General features: G+C 46.6%; 1 protein-coding gene across 2 annotated transcripts; it reads left to right on the top strand.

The window, feature by feature from the left end:
- Positions 1–6,604: 6,604 nt before the first annotated feature.
- Positions 6,605–14,749, top strand: LOC128340801 (protein NYNRIN-like). Of its 2 annotated transcripts, none has more exons than XM_053286500.1 (2): positions 6,605–7,371; positions 7,453–14,749. In XM_053286500.1, exon 2 carries the CDS (start codon positions 9,978–9,980, stop codon positions 12,513–12,515), a length of 2,538 nt encoding a protein of 845 aa, XP_053142475.1. In that variant the 5' UTR covers positions 6,605–7,371; positions 7,453–9,977; the 3' UTR covers positions 12,516–14,749. Both variants share the same exon structure in this region, with proteins under 2 accessions (XP_053142475.1, XP_053142476.1).
- The last annotated feature ends 185 nt before the right edge of the window (positions 14,750–14,934 follow it).

The following is a 14,934-nucleotide window of genomic DNA, read 5'->3' as shown; positions in this document are numbered from 1 at the left end:
GGGGGGATGAGGGAGATGAAGAAAGGGGTGGCTAGGGTGAGCTACTGACTTACCAAAAAGGGGATGAAGCTAACATAAACTGGGATTTTTAAAAGCAAACATGCAGGCAGAAGAGAGAACAAGTGCAATGTGTGCGAACTGAGAAACCCAGTGGAAAAAAGAGATCACGAGAAAGGGGATGGAGTGGGGGCTGGGTGTAGCAAGGCATGGAATGGTGAATAGAGGAGAGAGAAGGAGGGAAAGAAGGATGAAGAAGAGACCCACTAAAAGTCTTCCCACTCATGTGTGAGTACATAGTGCTCCCTCCCTCCCTTAAACCTCTGCCTAAAAATCATAACAGTTGTAAAAACCTGGAGAGATATGAATGTGTGGTATGAAGGGTTAAATCTCCCACCCCGTTCCCTGTGGTTTACTTTCCTAATGTGGATGCCATATTGCTGTGTAAAGTTCATTACCATAACATTACCTTTTCAAGGTAATGAGTGTTTTAGTTCTGAGTGTTCTGCTTGAAGGTTTTTTGGATGATGTTTGTTTACAGACTTCCAGTATGATATGAGATGTCATGTTTTAAGCTTCCTATCAATTAAGTTGATAAGCTGGTTTTATGGTAGCAAACATGCATTGTCCCATTTGCTAAGGAGAGCAAGGGCAGTGATTACCAAATGAAGAGAGGAGGAAATCTGGAGGGGGAGTATTGTGTGTGTAAGAGAGAGTACTCTTTTAAAAGCAATATTAAATTACTATTTTTATGCATTTAAGAAGCAAGATATTATGTATACAGGAACTTGACACAAGTTCCTGCCTGCATGTTTATATGCAAAATAGATAGATGAGGAGTAAGAAAAGACAGAATTGGAAGAATGGAGTGTAAGGTTGCAGCCTAGTTTTAAAAGATGGTAATGTTAAATCTGGACTGGACAAATCTCAGGTGCCAGGGAGCCATGATGTCTCATCCTTTCCTCCCTCCCCCTTCTGAGCCAGAACTTCAAAAGTTAAATATTGATTAAATTCATTTTCATTAATTTCACTTTGATTTAATTGATTGATTAAGTGTTATTTTAATAATCGGCACCCTAAAAATTGACCTCGGCCCCCATGAGCCAAGTTACAGACATTTGAGTGGTGAACACCTGTGAACGCCTGTACTAATAGATAAACTTGAAACCCCTTTGCTAACTGCTGGTCTGGGACTAGAAACTGCACACACAAAAATATAGCGGTCCTTGAAACTGTGCATAACTAATTTAGCGGTCCTTGACTCCAAAAAGGTTGAGAAACGCTGATGTAGACCATTCTCTGCAAGTACAGTGCTGCCAACACGCTGCAGAAGATGCTCGTGCTGTCTGACTGCAGAAATGTTCTGAGCTGCCTTCTAGACATTTTATCAGGGCCTTTGCACTGCACTAGTAATAATGATATTCACCATCTACCATCTGCTGTGAGCTGTTGTAGCTTTTAGCCTCAGTACTACTTGGAGGGTAGGCTGCATTGTTTGTTCAAATTGTTTGGTCAAATCCTAAAGAAAGGGTTTAGATTGCTGTGTCTTACCAACCTGTTTCCGTTCTTTCGCCACTGTTGCTCCCATATCCTGCATCCGATAGAGCAGGACGGCTTGGGATTCTTCCAACGTTTCCCGCATGCTAAGCTCCTTGGACAGGTGCTCCTTTAGCTGCGAGCAGTAAAAATATCAAGTCGACAAATGGATGCTGATGAAGAAATACTTTATTTGGGCCTGGTTTGGGCCTAGTCACAATCTTGAACCTGATGGATGATGTGGCCTCCGCTCATTCAAACAAACTCCTGGAGATTTCTCCAACAATGCTTTATCAAGTATCCAAAGCAGCAGGGACATAGCTAGCCCGCCGGCGGCCCGTGTGCAGCCGCAGCGGGCGCCCCCGCTAACCCCACCCCCCACTTCTGATGTCAGATGCTGGGGGTGTGGTCTGGCAGTGAGTAGTAGCTCAGCTGAAGTTAAGTGCTTAAGCCCCAAGATTTGCAAAAGGACGAATGTTTTAGCCAGTTAACATAACTGTTTCTCCTGCAAAGTGTCAGCAGATGCAGTGAACTGCCCTGCAATTGCTCCACATACATCAATAGTTGTCAGTAAAATCAAACTGACCTCATCATCCCGGGATAAAAAGAGCGGTCTCTTTTGTTCTTCTTCTTCCCCCCTTGTGTGTACACACACACTGCTTCCCCAGTATGCATATTGCAAACCAGTATATGCCACGTTAATTGTGATGCAAAGGGAAGCTTTCCACTAAAACCTGCCTAGGCTGTGCTACATTTTAATGAATGCGAGCAAGGCTTTTTGATCTTTTCTGAGTCAGTTCAGTTGTTGAGGAAGGGAGCCTTGAGGCTCCATTCGGGAGTTGCCGTTACAGTTCAACTTTAACTGCTAAAGGGGCTGGCATCAGAAAGGCATTCACAGGGCTTGAGGGGGGCGGGGGGGGGGGAGAAAGAAAAGGAAAGGGAAAAGGAGAGCTTGTTCCTTCCCATCCAGCCGAGAAGCGCAGTGCTGAGAGGGAACGTACATGTTGACATTACTTGGTCCGAGTAACCATCCTTTCCTGCTGACTGGCAGGCGCTGCTCCTCTGTTTTCCACCACCACCACCACCCCTCCACACGCGAAGCTGGAGCCCTCTGGCTGGTGCTTGTCCAGCTTCAAGGAAAAGGCACGGAAGCAACGAACATGTCATCAGCTGAGCGTCTTTAAAACTTTTGAGCCCAGTTTGTGCGAGCAGCAGGCAGCGGTCGCCTCGCTGCGGCTCTCTGAGCATGGAAAAGACTCACGACAGCAGAAAACCTCCCTTCAGGAGCCTCGTTCCCGCCCAGCCTGGCGATTCCCGCTCAAGGGCGGGCGGGGAGAGACTTGAGGCTGTGGGCTTTCTGGTGGCTCCGCCGCCTCAAGAGCGCCCATGCGGCGGCTCCTGGGCTCTCTCAGCGCTCTGCCTCTCGCCTCGGGAGGCCAGGCCAGGGAACAATAGTCAGAGAACACCCGATGGCGAGATAGCCATTAGCGCTGCTTTTGCCATGCAGCCCAGGAGCGGCTCTTTCCTGCAGGGAAGAGCCACTCCTGGGCTGCGCTGCTTTGGCGCCTGTCTTTTAGCTAGTTAGGCTGGCGCTGAGGGGTGGTCAGTGGTAATCATCCGAGATGGGATGGGTGAGGGAGGGAGGGAGGGAGGGGGTGGGGGCGGCAGCCCTGTAGCGAAGGTGGAGAGTGGGGGATGCCCAAGACAAGTACTGCCTGCCTGCCTTTGAAATGCGGGGGGGGGGAGGGGGAGGAGAGGCAGCGGCTCCTTGGAGGCAGCGGCCCGTGCGCTTTGAACACTTCTGCACTATGGTAGCTCCGCCAGTGCAAAGCAGGATATGCTTCAGGGCCTTACTGAAAAAACTAAGCACGGCTAAATGTTAGAAATGAGGCTTAGTTACACACCAAAGATAAACCACAGAGACAAAAAGAAAGAAAAGGCTAGAATGACTAACAGCCTGAATTTCCAGGGGAAAGCTGGCTTTTAGGAGGGCACATCTCCTTGGTCTGGCCTCAGTCTTGCTGACTGTTTTGGGGTTACCATTTTATTTGTATTCTACTGCATTTTAATTGGCCCTGACAGTTATTGTCAGCTGCCTTGTATTGTGAAAGTATATGGGTAATGCCCCTGTGCACAGGGGCAGAGCCACCATTGGGCTAACGGGTTCAAAGAACCCGGGCTGCGTCTAAACATGAGCCAGGAGCATAACAAGGATGGGGCAGGCAGGGACCCTGCGCACCTGGGTACGACGCCTATGTGGAGACACATAGAGCAGTGTTTCTCAACCTTTTTGGAGTCAAGGACCGCTAAATTAGTTATGCACAGTTTCAAGGACCGCTATATTTTTGTGTGTGCAGTTTCTAGTCCCAGACCAGCAGTTAGCAAAGGGGTTTCAAGTTTATCTGTTAGTACAGGCGTTCACAGGTGTTCACCACTCAAATGTCTGTAACTTGGCTCATGGGGGCCGAGGTCAATTTTTAGGGTGCCGATTATTAAAATAACACTTAATCAATCAATTAAATCAAAGTGAAATTAATGAAAATGAATTTAATCAATATTTAACTTTTGAAGTTCTGGCTCAGAAGGGGGAGGGAGGAAAGGATGAGACATCATGGCTCCCTGGCACCTGAGATTTGTCCAGTCCAGATTTAACATTACCATCTTTTAAAACTAGGCTGCAACCTTACACTCCATTCTTCCAATTCTGTCTTTTCTTACTCCTCATCTATCTATTTTGCATATAAACATGCAGGCAGGAACTTGTGTCAAGTTCCTGTATACATAATATCTTGCTTCTTAAATGCATAAAAATAGTAATTTAATATTGCTTTTAAAAGAGTACTCTCTCTTACACACACAATACTCCCCCTCCAGATTTCCTCCTCTCTTCATTTGGTAATCACTGCCCTTGCTCTCCTTAGCAAATGGGACAATGCATGTTTGCTACCATAAAACCAGCTTATCAACTTAATTGATAGGAAGCTTAAAACATGACATCTCATATCATACTGGAAGTCTGTAAACAAACATCATCCAAAAAACCTTCAAGCAGAACACTCAGAACTAAAACACTCATTACCTTGAAAAGGTAATGTTATGGTAATGAACTTTACACAGCAATATGGCATCCACATTAGGAAAGTAAACCACAGGGAACGGGGTGGGAGATTTAACCCTTCATACCACACATTCATATCTCTCCAGGTTTTTACAACTGTTATGATTTTTAGGCAGAGGTTTAAGGGAGGGAGGGAGCACTATGTACTCACACATGAGTGGGAAGACTTTTAGTGGGTCTCTTCTTCATCCTTCTTTCCCTCCTTCTCTCTCCTCTATTCACCATTCCATGCCTTGCTACACCCAGCCCCCACTCCATCCCCTTTCTCGTGATCTCTTTTTTCCACTGGGTTTCTCAGTTCGCACACATTGCACTTGTTCTCTCTTCTGCCTGCATGTTTGCTTTTAAAAATCCCAGTTTATGTTAGCTTCATCCCCTTTTTGGTAAGTCAGTAGCTCACCCTAGCCACCCCTTTCTTCATCTCCCTCATCCCCCCCCCACATTTTATTTCTCAGTTCACACAGATTGTACTTGTTCTCTCCTGTATGCTTGCTTTTAAAAATCCCATTTTATTTGATCTCCATCCCCTTTTGTTGCGTCAGTACATGATCAGCCCGCCCCTCACCCCCACCCCTTTCATTCTTCTTATCTTTCCCTTCTTTTTTCATTTGATCAGCACTGTTGCTTACTTTTGTTTGTTTTCTTATCTTTTGCCTGCCTGCCTTCCTCTGTTCCTCCTCTGTAGTAGTTCAGAACAGAGTTTAGGCATGCAGCACTCCAGCCAAGCCAAGCCCTCCCTCTCACTCGCCCTGCTACCTGCCTCGTGTGTGTTTCACAGGCGGCTGCATACCAGTGATGTCACTCGCTCTCGCTATCTCCTCTCATCAAAGAGACTGGAGATTAGCTGGGAGTGAGAAAAGGCTGTCTGGGACTCCGGAGGAAGACAGAGCCCTGCAGCGAAGGCTGCCTGGTTAAAGATGAGCTCCAGGGAGCTCATCTCCAGGGTGTTAAAGGACTGGCATGCTTGAAAAGGAGGGGGTGTGAAAGGACTTGCACGGACCGGCACTCAACCCCCTGGGGACCGGCAGCGGTCCGGGGACCGGCGCTTGAGAAACTGTGGTCTACATAGTGATATCCGCCAACCGAGTTGTTATTATTTATTTTGATTTGTATAAAATGGCTTCCAAAATGGCTCAGGGCGGTTTCACCTGCTGCGCGACCAGCCAATTGATACATGCAATTTTACATTTGTGAAGATTTCCAGATAAAAAAGAATATATGGGAGTGTGAAAGTGATGTGTTTTAGTAAACCAAAGCAACTCCATTTTGCTTAGTAAACCAAAGAAATTCCTTTTTGCTTAGAAAGCTAAAAAGCTCTAACTTAGAGTAACCTCAGCTGCTCAGCCCAGGGACATTCTCTGCAACATTGTCTTTAACAATAGTCATCATTACCTCTCTCTCTAGCTAAGCAAAGTAACAATGATAGTAGCAATTGAAATGCTAATGAAACAGGCGCTTGGTTCCCAGGAGAGAGAAGATCACCTGATGCACAGTAGTGTTAAGTTACGCATGCGTATTAGAAAGGATTAGGTCATCGGTTTGGGATGTGTATTGGGGGCCGGGAACTTCTCAGCGTTCATTTTGTGGGATGTATAAAAGTGTATTTCTAACTGTGCTCTGGGTATTCAATGTCATGCGTGAGCTCCATTGTCTACCTTGCTATCGCGATGCAATAAAACGCCTCTAATTGATTCCCACTGAGTCTGTTTGATTGGCGAAAAGGCGGACCCAAGGACGAACTGAATTCACATCAATTTGGTGCCGTGAGTGTCGGATGTGACCTGGGTGGACGATCTGACCCGCCACGGGACAGTGAGGGCCAGCGCACACCACAGCCTTTGTCTGCGGAGGATTCTCGTGGCCCCGGGACGTGCCAGTCGTTACTACACGCTACATCTGGGAATCGAGGCAGGAGTGAATGGGAGTCTGGGTGGAGAGTGAAATCCAGGGACGTCTTTGGTGAGTACCCCAGCCCAAAGGGGGGCACAAGGGGGACTTTTAGCTCGAGCAGGGGGAAAGGAAACCTCACAGCCGAAGAAGGGCTGCCCGAGAGAAAAGGGGCGACTCAAGCCAAAAGCCCAAGGGAGGGGCGGCTGAGTCAAAAATAAACGGCCCAAGCACAGGCAGACTAGGGAGGGGCCATGGGGAGCAGAAATAGCAAGTACACCAAATCTGAAAGGATTTCCTGCATGCCTTTGGAGTGTGTGTTGAAGAATTGGGAAATTCTCACAGGGGAGAAAAATGCTCTCAAAAAGAAAGTTTTGAAGTGTCTTTGTATAGAAGTGTGGCCAAGTTATCCGCTTGGCGATGGCGCCACCTGGTGGCCATCTACAGGAAGTGTTATCAATCTTTAATTTTGGAATTATTGATATATTGCTCAAAAACGGGAAAATATGAAGAACACCGCTATGCTCAGCCATTCATGGAATTATGGTGCAGACCTCTGTTAGCTATAAACTGTGGGCTAATGCCCGCAGGGAATTCTTCTGGACTATTTCCCTTGCAGTCTTGCCCTTCCACTCCCCTCATTCCTTCCGCTCCCACCCCTCCTCCACCCTTTCCCAGGCCCTATGAATATCCAGAAGATGATTGGGTTCAACCTATTTACCCATCTCCACCCCCACCACAACCTCAGGTTATTCCCCAGCCTCAGTTGCATCCAATTCCCAATGTGCCTGATGTACAGAGAGCACCCTCTCCAGGAAGGGGGGCGGGCATAGGTTTGGTTGACTTAGAGGGGGGAGATACATTGGGGTCACCTCCTACACCTTTGACATCCTTGGGAACGGGGGCAGGCATAGGTTTGGTTGACTTGGGAACAACACCATTGCAGCGTTTAAGGAAAGATTTGGAAGCCTTGGATTTAGCTATTGTGCCTAGTAACAGCGGTACCGTCTCCCTTACAAACCCCAAAACCAGCCCCGTTGCCTGGCATACTAGGAGTAAAAGCAGCAGCAGGGTCCCAATTTTGGCTCCATTGAGGGAGACTTTAACTGCCACAGGGGAACGAACATTAGTCCATGTTCCCTTTTCATCTGCAGATTTAATGAACTGGAAGTTGCAAACCAAATCACTTAGAGAAGACCTGGTAGCCTGCTCTAGTCTCTTTGAGTCTGTGTTTGCTACTCACAAACCTATATGGGCCGATGTCCAGCAAATGGCCGGTTCCTTGCTTACAGCGGAGGAACGACGCCTCCTTTTGCAAAAAGCTACCCAGTTGGCCGCCAACATGGGCGCCCGTCAGACACCAGTAGCCACAGCAGCAGATCTATATCCTTTGCAGGATCTTAACTGGGATCCAAATACTGATGCTGGGAGTGCCGCTTTGGACACTTTTCGCCAGCTCTTTCTAGAGGCTCTCAACACTTGTGTGCCTAGAAATACAAACCTTTCAGGGTCCAAATGAATCGCCAGGAGACTTTCTGGAAAGGCTTGAAAAATGCCTTTGCCAGTTCACGTCCCTGGACGTTAAATCTCCAGAAGCAGAACATATTTTGAGAGCAGCATTTTTAGCTCAGAGTGCCCAGGACATTAGAAAAAGGCTGAATAAGTTAGATGCACCTTTAACCATGGCCCTCGACTCTTTAGTGGAAGCAGCCTACCGCGTCTATACACAGAGAGCGAACCCAGACCCAGAGTCAGAGAGGGAGAAGGAAAAAGAGAAGGAAGAGGAAAGGGAGAAGGAAAAGGAGAAGAAGGAGTCAGAGAAGGAGAAAGAGAGAGAGAGAGAGAAAACTGGAGGGAGTAAACCACATATCTTATATGCTGGTAGATGAAGCGGGGCCCAGCAGGGGCCGGGAAGAGCATCCCCTTGACAGGGATCTCCATATTGTTACCATTGCGGAAACCCAAACCATTGGGTCCGGAACTGTCCGACCCGGTTTCAAGGGCCGCAGTCAGTGCCATTTCCACAGCAAATGCAGCAAATGCCCTATTGGCAGACAGCCTCTGCTGTTCAGCCTCAGTATTTTCAGCCACAGTCCCAGCAGCAGCATTTTCAGCCACAGCCGCAGCAGCATTTTCAACAACCACAGCAATTCCAACAGTTCCAATCCCAACAGCACAGCCAGCAACAGCACTACCAGCCTAGTCCCCAGGGCACCTTTCAACAAAGGAGCTCCAGATAGGACAGGTCGGAGGAAACAGCTGTATTGGCTACTTGCCGAACACTTTCACTCACAGAACCCCTGGTGGCCTGCAAAGTGGGCTCTGGAGCGAATGCTCAGACTGTTTCAATGTTAGTAGATTCTGGTGCCACTCATTCAGTCTTAATCACTCCAAAAGGGGCTACCCCAAGCAGCCGTTCCACCTTTGTGGAAGGAGCCACGGGTGCTTCAGCAAAACATCACTTTTTGGAAGCCATACCCTTTGAGTGCGCATGGTCGCAAGGACAACATTCCTTCCTGCACATGCCTCAGTGCCCTGTGAATTTATTGGGCAGAGATTTATTGTGTGCCATGCGGGCAACCTTATCTTTCACCCCGGACCAAATCATTATGGAAATTCCTGATTCAGAAACCTGGGCAGTTCAAGCTAGAGTGATGGGTCTTTTTCCACCCATGCTTGCACCATTAATTGATTTACAAGTACCAGAGACAGTGTGGGCCAAGGAGGGAGTGCCAGGCAAAGCAAAGTATGCCCAACCAGTGACAATCCGATTGAAACCAAACACCCAGCCTGTTGCAATACCACAGTATCCCTTAAGGAAGGGAGGCGCAGAAGGATTAAAACCAATTGTTGATGCCTTTATAGCCAATGGAATCTTAGTTCCTAGCCAAAGTGCCTGGAATTCCCCAATCATTGCAATTCCAAAATCAGACGGTAGATGGCGCCTGGTACAAGACCTAAGGGCAGTAAATGCCTGTGTGGAACCCCTACACACAATTTTGCCAAATCCACACACTTTAATGACAGCTGTGCCACCACAAATGACTACTTTTACTGTTCTGGACTTGAAGGATGCTTTTTTTTTTTTTTTTGCATACCTTTAGCGCCAGAATAAAAACCAATATTTGCATTAGAAAGGCACGACCCGATAACGCATGTAAAAGTCAGGCTCCAATGGTCTAGGCTCCCTCAGGGCTTTAATTCGGCTCCTCACTTATTTAGCGGTGCGTTGAGGGAGGAATTGGGCAGGTGGACACCCCCTGAGGGCGAGGAGGGAAAAGATTTTGTGTTGCTGCAGTTTCTAGACGATTTGTTCCTAGCCACAGCCTCAAAGGAGCTCAATTTGATCCTTACCACTTCACTTTTGCTCCATCTAGCGGATGCAGGCTTCCATCCATCAAAAGCTAAAGCACAGGTGGCCTTGCCACAGGTTAAGTACATGGGACTCTTACTCAGCCAAGGACAGAAGTCTCTTTTGCCAGAGCGAAAAGAGGCCATTTGCAGAATAGCCCCACCCTCCAATCGCCGCCAGTTACGTTCCTTTATTGGAATGGCTAATTTTTGCCGCCAATGGGTTCATGGGTTTGCAGCTTTAGCCCAACCTCTGTATGATGCACTTTCTGGAGGAGAAAATGACAGCTTTACATGGTCAGCAGACTGCCCGTCTGCTTTCATGAAGATAAAGGCAGCTCTTGCGAGTGCTCCAGCACTTGGACTGCCAGACTACAACAAGGTTTTCTACTTATTTGCTTCTGAGAGTCAGGGAAGAGCATCTGGGATACTTACACAAACCCTGGGCAAGGATCATCGCCCAATTGCATATTTTTCTTCCAAACTTGATGGCGTGGCCCAAGGTTGGCCTCCTTGCTTGAGGGCCCTGGCCGCAGCAGCTGTCATTTGGGAAGAAGCTTTGAAATTCACCCTAGGTTCCCAGACTAAACTGTATGTTCCACACTCAGTTCTTACATTGTTGGAGAACAGAGCAAACCAATGGCTGACACCTGCACGCATGGCTAAGTACCAAGCTATTTTTATCAAGTCTCCAGAACTTTCCATTCATCACTGCACTGCATTAAATCCAGCTACCCTTTTACTGCAAAACATGTCAGAACCAGACCTTCCTTTGCATGATTGTCAGCAGTTTCTGGACTATCATTGCTCAGCCAGGCCAGACCTGACTGATATTCCACTATCAGATGCAGATCTCACATTTTATACAGATGGGAGCAGTTTTATGGACAATGGGGTCAGGAGGGCTGGCTACGCCGTGGTTACCATACATGCTACAGTGGAAGCTAACTCATTACCCCCTGGGACCTCAGCTCAGTTGGCAGAACTGATCGCCTTGACTAGAGCTTTGCAGTTAGCCCAGGACCAGAAGGTCAATATCTTCACTGATTCAAAATATTCCTTCTCGGTAGTACATGCGCACACCACCATCTGGCGGGAGAGAGGGTTAATTACCACTGATGGGTCACCAATAAAGCATGGTGGCCAGATTTTGGGACTTCTAGATGCTATACTTTTACCAAGCAAGGTTGCAGTTATGCATTGTCCAGGGCATCAGAGAAAGGACACTGAGATTGCCCAAGGCAATACCAGAGCAGATCACACAGCCAAAACAGCAGCTCTGCTGCCACCCCCACCCACAGTAACCATGTTACCACTTATTCCAGCTTTCCCCTTACTTCAGCCTCAAGATCACCCTTTCCCAATGACAGGAGAGGACGTGTCTACTTTAAATAACCTTTTGCAAAACCCTGAATGGACTCAAACTGAGAATGGAGCTGTCCATACTTCAGGCCAACAGTTCTTTTCATATGGCACCACCATGGCCTTAGTTAAGCAAGCCCATCTGACTACACACTTGGGAAGGGACAGACTATATGAGCTCTTGGTCACATATTTTTACCACCCTCAATTGAGAGCAATGGTAGCCACCACTGTCAATGCATGTGTGGTTTGTATTAAGAACAATCCAGCTCCACCAAGGAGAGCAAGACCACGCGGTCTGCTCAGGACAGGAACAGCCCCAGGTGACTCTTGGCAATTAGACTTCACTGACATGCCTAGAGCTGGAATGTATAAATATCTATTATTGTTTATTGACAATTTCACTGGGCGGTCAGAGGGATTTGCTTGTAAGACAAACAAGACAAAGGAAGTCACCAAGAGACTTCTACAAGACATTATACCGAGATTTTCACTTCCTAGGCATTTGGATTCGGACCAAGGGCCATATTTTACCTCTACAGTCATGCAGGAGGTGGCCACAGCCTTAGGAATTAGCTACCACCTACATATGGCCTGGCACCCCACGTCCTCCGGGAGAGTAGAGGCCTCAAATTGGATCTTGAAGACACACCTGAGGAAGATATGTCAAGAACTATCGCTAAAATGGCCAGACGCCTTGCCTCTGGCCCTTTTTCGCATGCGCATCACACCGAGGGGGCGTAGTGGGCTCTCACCATTTGAAGCTCTGTATGGGAGAGTGTGTTCTCTAAATCCTCTATCTGCTGATGTATCTGACTTACATGTCAGGGGAGAAGAATTGCTGAAACAACATGTAGTTGGCATTGCGGCTGCCTCGTCTTCTCTTTCTTCTCATTTACAGGCAACACAACGGCCGCCACTAGAGGGACCACAACACCCTTTCCAGCCAGGCGATCAGGTGTACCTTGAGAAATGGCAGAAGCCTAACCTCGAGCCACGGTGGACGGGCCCGTTTACAGTGCTCCTAGTGACCCAAACTGCAGTTCGTCTCTCTGGATCAAGGACTTGGACCCATCATACCCTAGTGAGATTCGCGCCTACCCCAGCAGAGGAACCAGAAGACAACAACAACTGGGCGGTGACCAAGCGCGGAGACCTGAGACTCACTTTATGCAAACAGCCACCCCCCAAACCCCCACCAGAGCCTCTTTCCCTTGAAGATACTCTGGCAGTGTGGGAAGCAATGGATGAAGGACACTTTTAATTTTCTCAAATATTTTTCCTGCAAAGAACAATATTTTTTCTCCTCTTCTTTTAATTTTTCCTGTACTAAGGGAGGATGTATCTCTTTTGGTGTTTGTCATGTTATTTCTTGTGTACATGGTCAATTCAACACCCACATGCTCCACTTTTACAGACTTTAGCTGACATTGCCAACTTAAATGACTGCTGGCTATGCAGTCACATGGCAAGCACAGAAGGGGATATTTTAAATGTAGTGGCCATTCCAGTCACACTTGGCTGGTGGATTACTTATCCACAAACCACAGAACAGCCCCATTATTTTTCAAATTACACTACATATTGGTCTTGGGGAAAACACAGCGAAACAATTCACTTCCAAGGGAAAAGTATTAGCTTTAATCGCTATGGTTACATTCAACGGGAAACTCTCAACAGGAATGCCCTTGGTATCCCGGATAGTAAGCTTTCAAGCCACGGCTTGCATCCTATCTGCACTGAAAATAGAAATGGTACAGCGAAGTTTTTGGGAGTGAATCCCTACCACAGCTGTACACACAGAGTGTCCTTTAACAGCACGGACAGAACATGGTTCTCTCAACACAGAGAGAACAAACTAGAATGTTTTCATATTCCTTTTGATTTAGCAATACCTACTTCTCTTAGAGAATTTCTTTTTCTTAACTTCACAAACTCAGAATGGATCACTGTTTCAAAAGCCCTGAACCTTTATCATTCTTCCATATATCTTACAAAAGGTTTTGGCCTTTGTCAACAGGCAAACCAGACTGATCATGTTTGTGAAGGCTCCAGTTTTAACACGCACACGCCTTGGTATGACATCTGGGTAACAATTGCATGTGCTTTTCCAGAGGGAGTATCAAAAACATGGAAGCAATTTTTTGGCAACACAGGTAAAGACATTGTGGATTTGTGTAGCCATGATGTCAATCTACCACGTTCAGGAAACAACTTAATTGTTGCCTTACCAGCAGGCCTTTATTGGGTCTGTGGGAACAGAGCCTATCGTGCATTACCCCCAGGATGGACAGGCAGATGTGCACCAGCCCATTTAGCACCTACCATTTATGTGAAACCTACACTTAATGCACCACAAGTTCTTAATCTTGGAAGCTTGTTACACAGAACACGAAGATATGCCAAAATCAATTATGTTCCAAACCCCTTAGCTACATGAAACACTAAGTTCCATCAATGGGCAAGGACTATACTACCTAGATTAGCAGTCAATCAACTAGAAAAAGCTATCATTAATATTTCCAGACAAATCGAACTCTCATTTAACCAGACACTGTTAGCCTTAACTGATATGGGCACAGAGATAAATTTATTAGGAGAAGTAGTTATGCAGAATCGTAGAACTTTAGATATTCTCACAGCTCAAGAAGGCGGAGCTTGCGCAGTCCTAGGTGAAGTCTGCTGTTTTTATGTCAATGAGACTGGATCCATTGCTGATCATGTTCAAAATCTTAAAGATCAAATATGGCATAATATGGGAAAGGAAAACCCTATGGATATATGGGCATGGCTCACTTCTTGGTTACCCAATTGGGGATTGTGGGTACAGAAGATAATCATAATCATAGTATGTATTTGTCTTTTATTGATAATCACATGTTGTTGCTTGCAATGCATTCCAACTTTAATCCAAATGTTTATGAGAGCTTTTAGACCCCACCACAGTTTGGGACCTAAATACACATCCGTACCCTTACAAGCATTGATGAGAGCATCCTGAAGCACCCTGAAGATCCAGGGTGATTCATTATTTCAAGGGGGGAATTGATGTGTTTTAGTAAACCAAAGCAACTCCATTTTGCTTAGTAAACCAAAGAAATTCCTTTTTGCTTAGAAAGCTAAAAAGCTCTAACTTAGAGTAACCTCAGCTGCTCAGCCCAGGGACATTCTCTGCAACATTGTCTTTAACAATAGTCGTCATTACCTCTCTCTCTCTAGCTAAGCAAAGTAACAATTATAGTAGCAATTGAAATGCTAATGAAACAGGCGCTTGGTTCCCAGGAGAGAGAAGATCACCTGATGCACAGTAGTGTTAAGTTACGCATGCGTATTAGAAAGGATTAGGTCATCGGTTTGGGATGTGTATTGGGGGCCGGGAACTTCACATTTTGTGGGATGTATAAAAGTGTATTTCTAACTGTGCTCTGGGTATTCAATGTGATGCGTGAGCTCCATTGTCTACCTTGCTATCGCGATGCAATAAAGCCTTTGATTGATTCCCTTGAGTCTGTTTGATTGGCTAAAAGCGGACCCACGACGAGCCCAATAGGAATGTGCGAGAATGCTGACACCACCGAGCCAGATGCCCTCTACATGCTGATTAAAGAACCAGGTCATGGCAGAGGTTTCAGGCTCTGTGTTAAAGAGTTTAAGATGGCAAACACGTCAACCCAGGCCAATAG

The sequence above is a fragment of the Hemicordylus capensis genome, chromosome 1 (assembly GCF_027244095.1).
Source record: "Hemicordylus capensis ecotype Gifberg chromosome 1, rHemCap1.1.pri, whole genome shotgun sequence".
Taxonomy (NCBI): Eukaryota; Metazoa; Chordata; class Lepidosauria; order Squamata; family Cordylidae; genus Hemicordylus; species Hemicordylus capensis.
The sequence above is the reverse complement of the archived record's forward strand: the minus strand, read 5'-3'. Positions and strand labels throughout refer to the sequence as shown.